This window comes from Petaurus breviceps, unplaced genomic scaffold (genome assembly GCF_028583685.1).
Source record: "Petaurus breviceps papuanus isolate PSGF00001 unplaced genomic scaffold, PetGlider_PUasm1.0 186, whole genome shotgun sequence".
Classification (NCBI taxonomy): Eukaryota; Metazoa; Chordata; class Mammalia; order Diprotodontia; family Petauridae; genus Petaurus; species Petaurus breviceps.
Window position 1 is genome coordinate 20,662,797 of NW_027185798.1, and position 13,454 is coordinate 20,676,250.

General features: G+C 43.8%; 1 protein-coding gene across 1 annotated transcript in view; it reads right to left on the bottom strand.

The window, feature by feature from the left end:
* Positions 1-13,454, bottom strand: part of EFCAB5 (EF-hand calcium binding domain 5) — a 131,669-nt gene that overhangs the window by 22,953 nt on the left and 95,262 nt on the right. Inside the window, exons 13-15 of the mRNA XM_069089740.1 lie at positions 7,656-7,945; positions 5,832-6,004; positions 5,004-5,232 (exon numbers count right to left, since the gene is read on the bottom strand). Of these exons, the coding sequence (XP_068945841.1) occupies positions 5,004-5,232; positions 5,832-6,004; positions 7,656-7,945 (692 nt within the window). The remainder of the gene's footprint in view (positions 1-5,003; positions 5,233-5,831; positions 6,005-7,655; positions 7,946-13,454) is intronic.

Consider the following 13,454-nt stretch of genomic DNA (forward strand, 5'->3'; position numbering starts at 1 on the left):
GATAGATAGATAGATAGATAGATAGATAGATAGATAGATAGATAGATGACAGACATAAAGATACTGATTTGCCATTACCTAGGTGTATGGGCTTGGACACCTAGCTTGGCTAGGTGTTGGATTAGATAACTTCTAAGTTTCCGTCTAGGTATAGTGGAAAAAAAGACTAGACATGTGCATCCTCTCTCTGCTGAGCATGAGTCACTTTATCTCTCTAGCCCTCTCATTTCCTCATCCTTCATAATAGGAATGAAACAACATTAACTTCATAGGGTTGTTATATGAGTCAAGTGAGATAGCCTATGTAAGATTCTATTTTTCCATGACCTTGATTATATTAAAATGTCATTTATTACAAATTATTTTGAATATATTTTTATGTTGAATTTTGCATAAAATTCAGAATGATTTTTAAAAAACTAAAAATAAGAAGACAAAGGGTTACCCTACTCACTAATGCTCAAAAGCACTGGGTGCATCTTTCCTAAAAGCAATTAAATTCTTAGAAAAAAAAAATAGCAACTTCTAGCTTGCTCTGCTCTCTGCTGGTCATTCCTCAGAATTGCACCCGGAGGACGGCTCTTCTTTCCAGGTCTGTCCGAAGTGCCCAACTACCTTTAGCTTTGTTTTTTCTATCTTTTTTGGTTGGTTTTGTTTAAACATAGTTATGGTTGGTCTGCAGACGACACAGGTTCTACTCCTCTCTGTCTTTCTCACATTTCCTTGAAGAACCAAACCTCTCTGGTGTTTGCATGCATCAGGTTCAGTCTTGGGGACTTCTTGAGAGTTCTCCCTTCTTGTCTTGTGCCCCAGCCCAGAATTTCACCTGGGAACATTGGAATTTGCCTTGTATCTATTTTGCTACCAAAAAAAATATTATAATGCAATTGCTCAGACTAGCAAAACATCAAATATAGAAGAGACTTTATTTAACCCAACAACAAAAATTGCTATGGACACATAAAATGAGTTATAAAAACTCAGACCAACTCCTTTTCCCTTTCTGGTGACGCTGGTGAGGTTCTACCTCACAGGGATCTAAACAGAGCTCCAGGCTTATTGCAACCCTCACGCTGAGGGTGAGGATAACTGCAAAGGGATAGTATTGAGTATTGGTAGAATCAAGCAACTCTCCCTTTGAGTTCCATCTTCCCCAAGGACCTTGATAGGGTTGAGACTTCTTTGCAAGGCAGGAACACTTGGGATTGCTAGAGTCCACTTATTTCCCTGGACCTTCACAGTCCACATAACTCACAATACCAGTGAAGGTCTTTCTCCTTCTAGCCTATGCTGCTCCTCTGCTTCAGTTCCATCTTGGCCTAGGAACTCCCCTACTTGGTCTAGACTTGGTAAAAGGACTCCCCACTTGGTTCTTACCCTCCCTTTGCCCCTCTCTATGAATCCCAGGCTACTCATCCTCCTAAGATAATCAGGACACAGAAAAACTGTCAGTGGGGCAACCTTCTCCCTTTGCCTTTCCTTTATCTTTTCCTTGAACCTAGGGCCACCCAGATCTTATAACCCTTTCCCTTTGCATCCCCTCATCCTTTTGCTGACTCCTGGGCTGCCCAGATATTGATGGAATTTCTGGGCAGAAAGAACAATTTGGATGAGCTGGGAGTTACCAACCACAGTACTTCCAATGACATGGAAGACCACTAGCCCTTCCTATCTGCCCTGCCCCTGTTCTAAGGTCCTCTGAGCCTTACTACCTAATCTGCCACTACATTCTCCAGAGCCCCAGGCACTGCCTTCTGACCTGCTGATGCACCTTAGGATATCTGTTCCTTGCCATTGGCCCTGTCACTGCACCCTTAGGAATTCTGGGCATTCATGTACCCTACAGCTGAACTCATTTATGGGCATTGTCTCTTCCAATTAGAGCATGAACTTCTTTTGTTTTTTTGTTTGTTTGTTTGCTTGCTTTTTGGAGGGCAGTTGGAGGTAAGTGACTTGCCCAAAGTCACATGGCTAGTAATTGTGTCAAGTATCTGAGGTCAGATTTGAACTCAGGTCCTTCTGACTCCAGGGCCAATGCTCTATTCACTGCACCACCTAGCCACCCCAAGAGTGTGAACTTCTTGAAAGTAGAAACTGTTCTACTTTTTCTGTTTGTATTCTTAGCTCTTAGCACAGCATTAAGCCCTTAATAAATGCTCTTCATTCATTCATTCATGTATGCATGCATTAATTCATTCATCATCTTCATCTGCAACCAGTTTCTTGATCCATATAGTTCTTTGGATAGATTATGTACCTACAGATCCTTAACATGATATCAATGGAACAACCTAGGACAAAGCAAAAAATTTACACCTTGTCAAGGAGCCATCTTTATTCCTGATCAAAGCCTTTAATGACCATTTTGCTTGATAAAGGGAGCCATCATGAATGGCAGGATAAAGCCCTTATCAAGGGGTCAGTGAGGACCTAGGATGATACCTGGGGGGCACCTACTATGTTATGGAGCCCTACTATGCTATTAGATGAAGATGTAATCATCCACTTAACCATTCTCTGACTATTAGAGAAGTTGCCTGCAGATATTTGCAATTACACATAAAGCAGTTACAGGCAACTTTGCCTTTTTATGTTATTTTAGGACAAAGCCTTACAATGCAATCATTGGGTCAAAAGGCATGATTTGACCTGTGTTCATTGAATATTGCTAGGTTGTGCTACAAAATGTGTGTACAAATCTACAGACCTATCAACAGTGGATTAAACACTGTTGCATTCTTTATTAGGTGAGTTTGCTTAATATCTGAACCAGTTCTGCTATTTTGTTTTTAGTTACCTTTTTGTTAAATTTATAGCGTTTTGGTAATATTAAAATTATCCATTGTTATTGGCCTTTAGTGATTTCTTCTTGCAAGATTATGAGGTTGTTTTTTAATGAATTTTGTTACAGGATTATTATGTATAAATATATTTTAAACTTATATTCTTTCACTTTATAAAGAACCCTTGGCATATCATGCAATCCTCTTGTTTATCTCTGTCTTGAACTGAACTTTGTCTGATATCATTAGTACCATGGCAGTTCTTTTCCTTGATGTTTCTATTTGTTGTTTTTAGAAAGCACAAGGGGATCCCAGTTCCCTTTGTATTTCTCACTCTGCCGTCTTGACTGGGAAAGCCACTATCTTTGATGCCAATATCAGCACCCTTTTTTGGCAAGTCTGATTCGAAAATCCCAATACATGGAAATTTTGGGAGGTGAATTGGACATTTCCAGTTGGATGACTTGGAGATGTCTCACACAAAACATGTTCAAAACAGAATTTGTTATATTTTTCCCCAGATCCACCCTTCTTTCTAGTATCTCTATTGCTGTTGTGGGCACCATGATATTTCTAGTCACCAGCAGTGACTTCCCCTTTAGGAAATTGGAAAGGCCAATGGTAATGCCCACCCCGGGGTGTGTTGCCCAACACTTGAGTGTGCCTGGTTCACATTGTATGTATGTCCACCATGCCAGTCATCCAGGTTCACCACCTTGGAGTCATCCTTGACTTTTCACTTTCCCCACATGTGCCATCTTCTGCCAGGTCTCGATTCTATCCCCACAAAATCTCTTGCATCTAATCCTTTTTCTCCACTCACAGGGTCTCCTCCCTAATTCAAGCCTTCATTATCTTTCTGCTCCTCTGAAATACTGCGATAGCTTCCTAACTGGTCTCTCTACTCAGGTTGGTCTTCTCGACAATCCATCCTCCTCTCGCTACTGAAATGATATTTCTGACCATGTCACTCCCTGGCTCAAGAAGTTCCTATGACTCCCTATTACCCCTGAGATGAAACAGAAATGACTTTATTTGGTATTTGAAGCCCTTCAGATTCTGGATCCAGTCTGTCTTTCTAGATTTATTCAATATTCTTCTTGATGTACTCTATGCCTTACTTCCTGTCCATCACACCCAACATTCCATCTTGGATTCTGTGCCTTTGCATCTGATGTAAACCATGTCTGGGATATGGGTCATCCTGACCTCTGCCTCTTGGACTCCCCAGCATCCTTTCAGAGCTTCCTTCAAGTACTACTATCTACTTGAGGCCTTCCCTCATCCCCCCAGAGGTTCATGGCCCCTGTGACACCCAAACAATTATCTCACATTTAATTGGTATGTATTTTGCTACTATTTGTATGTGTACATGTTGTTTCCTCCAGTAGAATACAAGCCCCTTATTGAGGGCAGAGATTGTTTTGTTTTTCCCTTTGTATCACCAGGGACTAGTACAATGCCTGGCAAAGAGTAGGCACTTAATCAATGCTTTTTGATTGATTCATTCCCCTCTGCATCTTCTTTTCCCTAAAATTATAAAACTGAACACAAGGGTTAGACTGAAATTTTGTGAGGCTGGAATTCATATTTAATCCCATCTTGGGAATGGAAGAATTTCTGATTACTTAGCTGAACCCCCCCACACACACACACACATACACACACAAAGTAAATTCTTCCTTAAGTAAATTTCTATTTCAGCAAGTTCATTTTCTGATAGGTCAATTACTACTGCAAAACATAAATTGCTCCCTTCTCCCAACTGAAACTTAATAGGTCTTTTATTGGCTAATTTCCTTAAAAATTAAGAAATAAATAGTCAACTGGGACACGAAATCTTCCCATTTATACAGTTGAGATACCTTAAGTCATGTGTGAAAAACATATTCAGGGGATAGAACAAAGGCTGGATGCCCTGCTACTAATGTGAATAACAATTCCACCCTGAAAATTCCTTAGACCTCCCCTTATGTGTTGTAGCTTTCTGCCATTCAAATATAAGCTCTTAGAGGGCAGGGACTGTCTTGTTGTATCTGTACCTACAATGCTCAGCACAGTGCCTGTTACATAAATAAGCACTTAGCATGTTCACAATGCATTATCTTGCCCATGGCCTATCTATCTAATCTATTTTTTCCTTTATGTCTTTCTTTTTCTTTCTACTCACTCCAAGGTAGAGAGTGTTCACACTGTCATTTCAATGTTTCTACTACCTACCTGATAGAAGCTGATCTCATGAGTTACAAAGATGCTTTTTCTGGAGGTATCCCGCATGGTGTCTACTCCCAGGACCCCAAAGCCTCTCTTATAAGCATCCTCAAGAGGGACAGCCAGGAACGACCCTTTACGATCCTTTTCTTGGCGAGAAGTGTTCCAGAAGTGGATATTTCCATGATTCTCAACTTGTGGGACATGGATTGGCTGTCCCTGGTCTACCACTGTAAAACTGAAGGACAGAAAAGATGACAACCACCAAGGTAAAGGAGGGCTTTTAGAGGAGTTAAAAAAGAAATCAGTGTTTGATTTCTTGTTTTTCTGATTAGACTTAAGAAAGTGATGGGGAAAATGTCATTAATGCAGATTAAATTGGCGTGTGGAAAAGCCAGTGGTTAAAACATTCACTAGCATACCACTGACTTGAATCTGGGTCTTCCTGACCTCAAGGCCACATTTCCTCAATGGAGGAAAAGCACTTGAAGAAGATAATAAGCACAGAATCGCTAGGTGCCAAGGTAGACCCGCTAGAAGTGAATTACCAGCATGCTCTGTGGTCCCTCTTTTGAGGCTCACCTTCCAAATGAGAGAGCTACAAATCTAGGAAGTCATCTCCTAAGGAGATGGAAACTCTTCCCAAGATGGGCCATTCCACAGTGGTCTAGGAGTAGCCCTATAATAGACTGTCCTTGGTGAAAAAGAATGCTTTGCACTAGATTTATGTGACTTTTCTCTCCTAGACTACTCCAAGGATCTCAAAGCTACTTCATTTAGGAATGAGACCTATGGAAGCACAAGGGGAGAGGAAATGGACCTCCTGGGAGTCCTTACCTGATTCCTTTCATGTCCCTGTAAAGCACCTGCTTCAGGACAAATGGAGCATCTTCTATGGTGCACGCCACATTCCTCAGGAGAACTTTTCCTCTCTTTGGCATGGTTTTGTTCTCTTCCAAGAGGGCGATGTGGGCACTAATCTTCTTGTTGTTACCATGGGCTTCAGCATCCTAGAAGCAGAGGGAGGCCCTATACTAGCTCCTGCTCTGTCCCATGGGGTGATGTCTCCCCTCTTTTTTGTCAGTGAGTTAGCTCTAATCTGAAATCTGATGATGAATAGAGACACGGTACCATGAAGGGTACCATGAAGACTTGACTTCAAAGCATTGTTGTGGAAACTTCCCATGTAGAGAGGTCGATATCAGTCTCCCCTAGGGTCATGGATTTAGAGCTGAATGGGACCGTAAAGGTCATTTAATCCAAGCCCTTCAATTTTCAGCTCATGAACCTGAAACCTCGAAAGATTTTACCTTGAATGCTTTGATTTCTATATTAGAATACAAGTTGATAGAGGGCAGGGACTGTTTCCCCCCCTGTATTCCTACTACTTAGCTGTACTGTACAGTGCTCAGCACAGTATTTAATAAATGTTTGATTGATTATCGGTTCATAGATAATGCTTGAAGGGACCTCCAGGGCCATCTTGTCTAAATCCTTCATTTTACAGATGTGATGTTAAATGATTTCCCCAAGATTGTACAGTAGTAAGTATTAGAGGTAGGGTTGAATCCCAAAGCCAGTGCCTTTGAATTGCCTGAGGGTACTGAGAAGTTAATTGATTTGCCCTGTGTCATGTAAGTTAAGCAGGACTAAAACTTCCAGACTCCAAGGATGGCCCTTAATCCAAGGACGATGGCTACTATTCAAACCTCCTTTTACAGGGAGGCAACCAAGTTGTACAACCAGATTGATGCTAGATGGTGCCATAGCGCACAGAGGGCTGGGAACTGGGGTCAGAAAGCCCTAAGTTCAAATATAACTTCAGACCCTTATTAACTGTGTGACCTTGGGCAAGTTACTTCTCTTCTATCTGCCTCAGTTTCCTCAACTGAAAAATGAAAATTATAATAGCCTCTCCCTCCTAAGGTCTTGTGAGGATTGAATGAGATGATATTTGTAAAGCACTTAGCATAGTTCTGGATAAAGTAGGTGCTTAATAATTGCTTTTCTCCCTCCCCTCTTCTCTGCCTCCTTGGCCAAGGTGCAGTTTTGTCAACTGAACGTGTAATTTTACTCAGTGATAAAAGACTCAAACCCCCCAAAATGCCTTTTAAGACCACACGAGGTAAGAGGTTTAAAATGGGGCTGCTGCTTGGCCAAGGACATCGCAGTTACTAGTCCAAGGTCTTCTTAAGTCACTGTTCAGAGGAAGCCCTGTGAAAAGTCTTAATTTGGAGGATGTCAGGGCAGAAAGCCATTCTTATCTTTTCACCGGTATTTCTGGGAGGAACAGGGCAGTTCAAAAGACCATAGAGCTAAAACTTGAGAAGACTGCGGTCAAAATGAGGCCCCAGGAGATTCAATGATTTATCCAAGATCAAACAACGGCAGAGCCAGGATTTCCAGGTTCTACAATGCTTTCTCTGTCCAAGTCTGCCGGTGTCCTATCCCACTCCCCTCTTAAGTCTCCTTCACCCCCCTCCCCCATTCCCCGCCTGACAATTCTTCTGCTACGGTTCCCCATCTCTCAGGCCACCATAACCCATCTGTAGCAGCCGCTGAGGGTTTTTCTGTAGCTTCCCTGCGGAGGCTGCTTCGTGGTAGAGTTGAGCCCCCAACTACAGTGAGGATCTTCCCCAGATGCTCGGTCTGGGGCCCTACCTCCGTCAGCGCCTTGAAGACCGCAGCGTACACCGGCTCCAGGCACACGCCGCTGGTCTCAGCTGCTTGCTGGATCCGCCGCAGCCACTTTCGCCGGGCCGTGTTCCGGAGCTGTTCCATGTGGGTCTGCCTCAAGCTCGTCATCAGGAATTCCACCACGTTGTCAAAGACTTCGTTTTCGTTCCCAGTGAGCTCGGCCACGACCAGCTCGATGTAGTTTCCAAACTGGTGGACATTTAACCTCACTTCGTTGCCAGGGTGGGGCCTTGGTAGTTTTATGTGCAGTTTCGCTAAGGAGTAAGAGACCCAGACCGAGAGCTAAACCCAAGTTCATTCACCCGCGGAATCTACTGCCCCCTCCCCATCTGCCGTTGTGCATGAGCTTAGGGAATAAAGTATTTGTAGGTAGGATCCTAGTATCACATTTTTAGAACAGAAGGAAACTCAGGATCCATCGGGGCCAACTGTCCCCTTTCAGAGAAGGGGAAAGTGAGGCTCAGAGAGCTGATGTGCCTCAGGGTGGCACAAGTAGTGGGAGGATTTGAACCCAAGTCCTCTGATCCCAAATACCACACTGCCTCTCGAAAGGTTTAGGAGCTTGTTATCTTGAGAGACTTGTTTTTGTTCCACCTCAAAACTCAGGTGTATCAAGCATGTATTAGAGTACAATTTGGCATTTTCAGGGACTGTTAACCCCGACCTCAGTAGCTGCTTAGAGTTTCCAGGTCCCTCTCCTGACTGCCCTAGGTCAGTAATCATTGGGTTACGATTTGGTCGGGGCCTGTGATTTCACTGCTGGAGGGAACTTCTACTGAGGGAGTGCCTCCTGCCGATGTTCACTGATGTCTGCTCTGCACGGAGATCATATTAATGTTAATAATGAAGAGGAGGAAAAGAAGAGAAAGAAGAGGAGGAGGAGGAGGGGTAAGAGGGGGAGGAACAGGAGAAAGGAGAGGAGGGAAAGGGGGAGGAGGAGGAGGGGGAGGGAGAGAACTAGAATTTCTATAGTACCCACTATATGCCAGTAGCTGTGCTAAGCACTTTACAATTATTATCGCATTTGATCCTCACAACAACCTTGTCAGGTAAATGCTATTATTATTCCCATATTTACATGAGAGGAAACTGAGGCAGACAGTGGTTAAGGGACTTGCCCAGGGTCAACAGCTAGGAAGTGGCTGAGGCTGGATTTGAACTCAGGTCTTCCTGACTCCAGGCCGAATGCTCAGTCCACAGTGCCACCGCCCTCCCTACTATTATAATAGGACAATGATATGAATCAATAACAATACAATAGGAGTCAAAGAGGAAACCAGAGCGGAGGCCTTCCTGAATCTGAGCTCACCTCCCCTAGAGGATCCCAGCATGCTACCCGTCACTCAGTCAGGGAGCCCAGGCTCCCCCTTGGCAACTCTTTCCATCTTTCTTTTACAATGTCCCCATGGCTCTGGGGCCACCATGCTAATGTGGGCTCTCCTCACTACGTGATGTGGAGGCTGCTGCCTTCTTTCCCATCCAGTTTCCTCACCCAAAGCCCCCTGTCCTCCTGGCTTTCCCAGCCTTCAAGGCGCTCCACTGGTTTCTACAGTAGATAGAATGCTGAACTTGGAGTCAGGTTTAAATCTTGTCTCAGACACGTATGTCAGCCGTGCAACCCTGAGCAAGTCACTTATTCTTTTTGAGTCTTGGTTTCTCCATCTGTATAAAATGAGGTAATTGGACTCAATGGCCTCCAAAGTCCCTTTCAGCTTTAAATCTTTTCTAGAGATCAGCTTAAATCTCACCTTCTCCATGAAGTCCTCCTTGATTGGCCCAAACCACTATGGGTTGGGCCGATAAACCCCTTGTTTGTATCCTGGGTGCTTATAAATCCATAAGCATATATTAACCACCTACCATATGACAGACACTGGGCTAGATTCTAGGCTACAACAACAAAAAATGAAATAGTCTTTGCCCTTAAGAAATTTATACTTTAACAAGATTGCATTATGCTGTCAATGATCTTTTTGTATGGCTAGGTAATGGCTAGCACTTTTACAGGGCCTTCTGGTTTGCAAAGAGCTTTCTGTAGATGATCTCGTTTGATTTTCAAAATTAGCTTGTGAGGTAGGTGTTATTGCTATTATTTATATTTTTACAGATAAGGAAACTGAGGCTCAGAGGGATTAAATGCAGGAGTCCAACTCAGGTCTTCCTGACTCTAAGTCCAAAACTTTATCTATTGTGCTACCTAGCTGTCTATAGAGCTGGTCTTGCCATCTGTATTTTAGGGTATTGTTGGGAAGGTATGTTTCATATCCTTTGTAAACCCCATATAACATCTAACACATCTAACATAGAGGATCAGAGATTTTGAGCTAGACTAGTGTCAGAGGTGGAATTTGGAGCCAGATCCTCTGACCCCGGAAATAGTGCACTTTCTTGGAGGCAAAGTCAGCTGAGTGCATACTTGGACACTTCCTACCCAAGTGGGAAGCAAGTATACACACATCCCGGGACTGACTCTGTCCTCTCTGGCCAGAGACACTGCATCCCCAAGTTTTAAGTCTTCCTGCTGGGTAATGCTTTTTTTAAAAAATCACTTCAGCTGTCTCCTAAGGCTGGAGGACCTTAGGTCTCTTCCAGCAGAGAAAAGACATGTGACATAATGGATCTTTTGAACTCTGGTGGTATGAGTAAAACGGGGGTGTTTTGGTGGCATTTCCTACATGGGGTAGCTGAAGGTCTTTGCTGTTCCCTGTTTATTTCAGGCCCAAAAGAAGAGTTTCATCCAAACTCAGCAAGTATGTAATTCTATTGTATGGGCAACAGTGTTCTTGGTGTTAAGAAGGAAGCCCCCCTTTTTGGCAAGGCATGGGGGCCCAGGTCATGCTGCAGAGAAGCTTTAATCAGGAATAAGGAGGAACAGGAGGAATGGGAAAGATTGCTAGCCAGCCAGCACTCAATGAACCAATCCAAAAGTGCTTACTGAGAACCTACCAGGGTACGAGGGGGAAAGCCCTGGATCTGGAATCAAAGGACCTAGGTTTGTATCCTGGCTTGGCTTCTTCTCACTTGTGTGGCCTTAACCTCTCTGGGTCAATGTTTCCTTATCTGTAAAGTAAGGGAGTGGGACTTGGTGGCCTCTGAGGTCCCTTCTAGCTCTAGAGAAATGAAACTCAAGGTCAACTCCATGCCATAAGAAGGCAACAGAAAAAGAACTTGAGTGGATGACCTGCATTTTAGGGAAGTTAAATATCCCATTAGAATGGAAAGGGAAATGGAAGTAGCATGAATGTCTGCTAAAGAGAACCAAGTCTGTGACAGCAGGAGAACAGCCAGGAGAAATCTGGCAGTGTCAGATATGGCGAATCCACTGGGAAATTCTGGGAGGAAAAAGTAATTTGTTCCATCACACTGGACCTGGGCTTGAAATTTTCCCCAGGTCACATGGGCTGCCCTCATCAGCCTTTCCACTTCTACTTGAGTGTTTTGTTTTTATAGTAGACAGATGTGAACAAAGGAATGAAGGGTGGACAACTCTCCCCTTCCTGCACTGCCAGCATGGTGGAAGGGTTCCCTGCAGGGATACTGCTGGGACTTCCGAATCTCTTCTTTGTGCCATGGGATGACAAATCTAAAGCTAGCAGGGGCCTCAAGAGTCATCTGTCCAATCCTCTCATTTTACAGATGGCAAAACTGAGGCTTGGAGAGGTCAAATGACGCTTCCCAACATCCCACAGCCAGGTGTTTGGTGTTATTTAATTTCTCGTTTCTCTGGGCATGGAGGATGAATTTTTATTTAAATTGGGAGATGTCACAGTTTGTTGAGATCAGCTGTGGCTTCAGGGATTAATCATTCTTTTGTTCCCTTTTGAGAAATTTAATCTGCCCAGCCCAAAACTTCCCTCTTACTGAAGCCAATCCATTTTTACCGTCTACTTCCCAACCTGAGGAGCTACCACATATGACCACAAGAGGGCGCCCTTGTACAAGGTAATCGGTCTATTTAGAGCTGGAAAGAAATTTTTGTGCCCCAAACCTCAGCTGACAGAGAGCACGGAGACCCAGAGATCCAGGGACACAGAGAGAGCAAGCAGCGCGGAGGAGCTTCAGTGACCCTGGGCAAGTCCCCTGAGTCCTCAACCTCCGTTCTCTCATTTGTAAAATGAGGGGAGTTGGATTCAGTGATCTTGAAGTTCTCTTCCAGCCCACGACCCAGGGTCCCCTTGTACAGATGAGGAAAAGGAAACACTTAGAAGTGTGGGAGGTTAAGAATTGGAGCCAGGATTTGAACCCAGGTCATCCAATTCTAGATCCAATGTGTTTTCGCTACATTATGTTCCTCTCTTCCTACACACATACACACACACCATGCACATACACACATACCACATATACACACACCACATAAACACATGTATGTCACACACATACCACACACACCACATACACACAAACACACACATATATACACACCACACACACCACATACACACAAACACACACAAATATACACACCACATACATACACATACCACACATACACATACCACATGCCAATACACACATATACATGTACATCACATACACACACATACCACACACACCACATACACACAAACACACACACATATACACACCACATACATACACACATACCACACACACCATTTTTCCAGATTTTGAAACTGAGGCAAGAAAGGGATAGCTAGCATTCATGTGGCTTTTTCAAGTCTGCAGAATGCTGTACCTATGTTGTCTCATTTGATCCTCACACTAACCCTATGAGGAAGGTGCTGTTTTAATCCCCATTCTACAGATAATAAAACTGAGTCTGAGAGAGGTTAAATGGTTCATTTGAGGTCGAATACTTAGGGAGTGATTAAAGTAGGATTAGAACTCAAGTCTCCTTGTTTCCAAGTCCAGTTCTCTGTCCTCATTGCCACCTCGTTGATCATTTCTAAGGTTTCTTGTAGGGATAGGGATAGAGATAAGGACTCAACCTGTTATTAAAGGAAACTCCCAGGTGAGGATGCTCCCTCCACCAATGCATGTTGGCACCTTCTCTGCAGCTCCCAGCCTTAGAGAGATGCCTAGAATCATGAGAGGGTAAGTGATTTGACCAGAGTCACACAGCAAGAATGTGTCAGAGTCAGGACTCGAAGCCAGGTCCTCTTCCACGCCATCTCTCTCTCTCTTCCCTATGCTATGCTGCCTCTCATAAACTAAAATAGCCAGAAATCCTTTTCATCTTTGAAATTCACATCCTGATTTGAGACCACAAAAGAGTGATTTTGCTTCTTACCAAATCCATATGTCTATGCTCCCCTTGGCTGTTTGAGTCCCTGACCCATGCTTTCTATCAAGCAGCTCAGCAGTGCAACAATGGCAGCCTGCAGGCAGGTGGGTGGCAAACACCAGGGACTGGCTGTGGGCCAGCTCAACTGAAAAGCAGGCCCTTGGAGAAGCAGCCCCAGAGATCCCTAACCTGAGGCCAAAACCCAAGAAGGGTCGGGGACAGAGAGGAAATTTCTACATATAACCCTAGCTGACATATGTGTATACATGTGTATACATATATATGTGGAAACAGAGACAGAGAGACAGAGAAGGAGAAAGGGAAGGACAGAAACAGAGGAGAGAGAGAGAAGAAGAGAAGAGAAGAGAAGAGAAGAGAAGAGAAGAGAAGAGAAGAGAAGAGAAGAGAAGAGAAGAGAAGAGAAGAGAAGAGAAGAGAAGACAGGAGAAAGAGGAAGGAGAAGGCAGGGAGAGAGACAGGGAGAGAGACAGAGAGAGAGACAGAGAGAGAGAGAG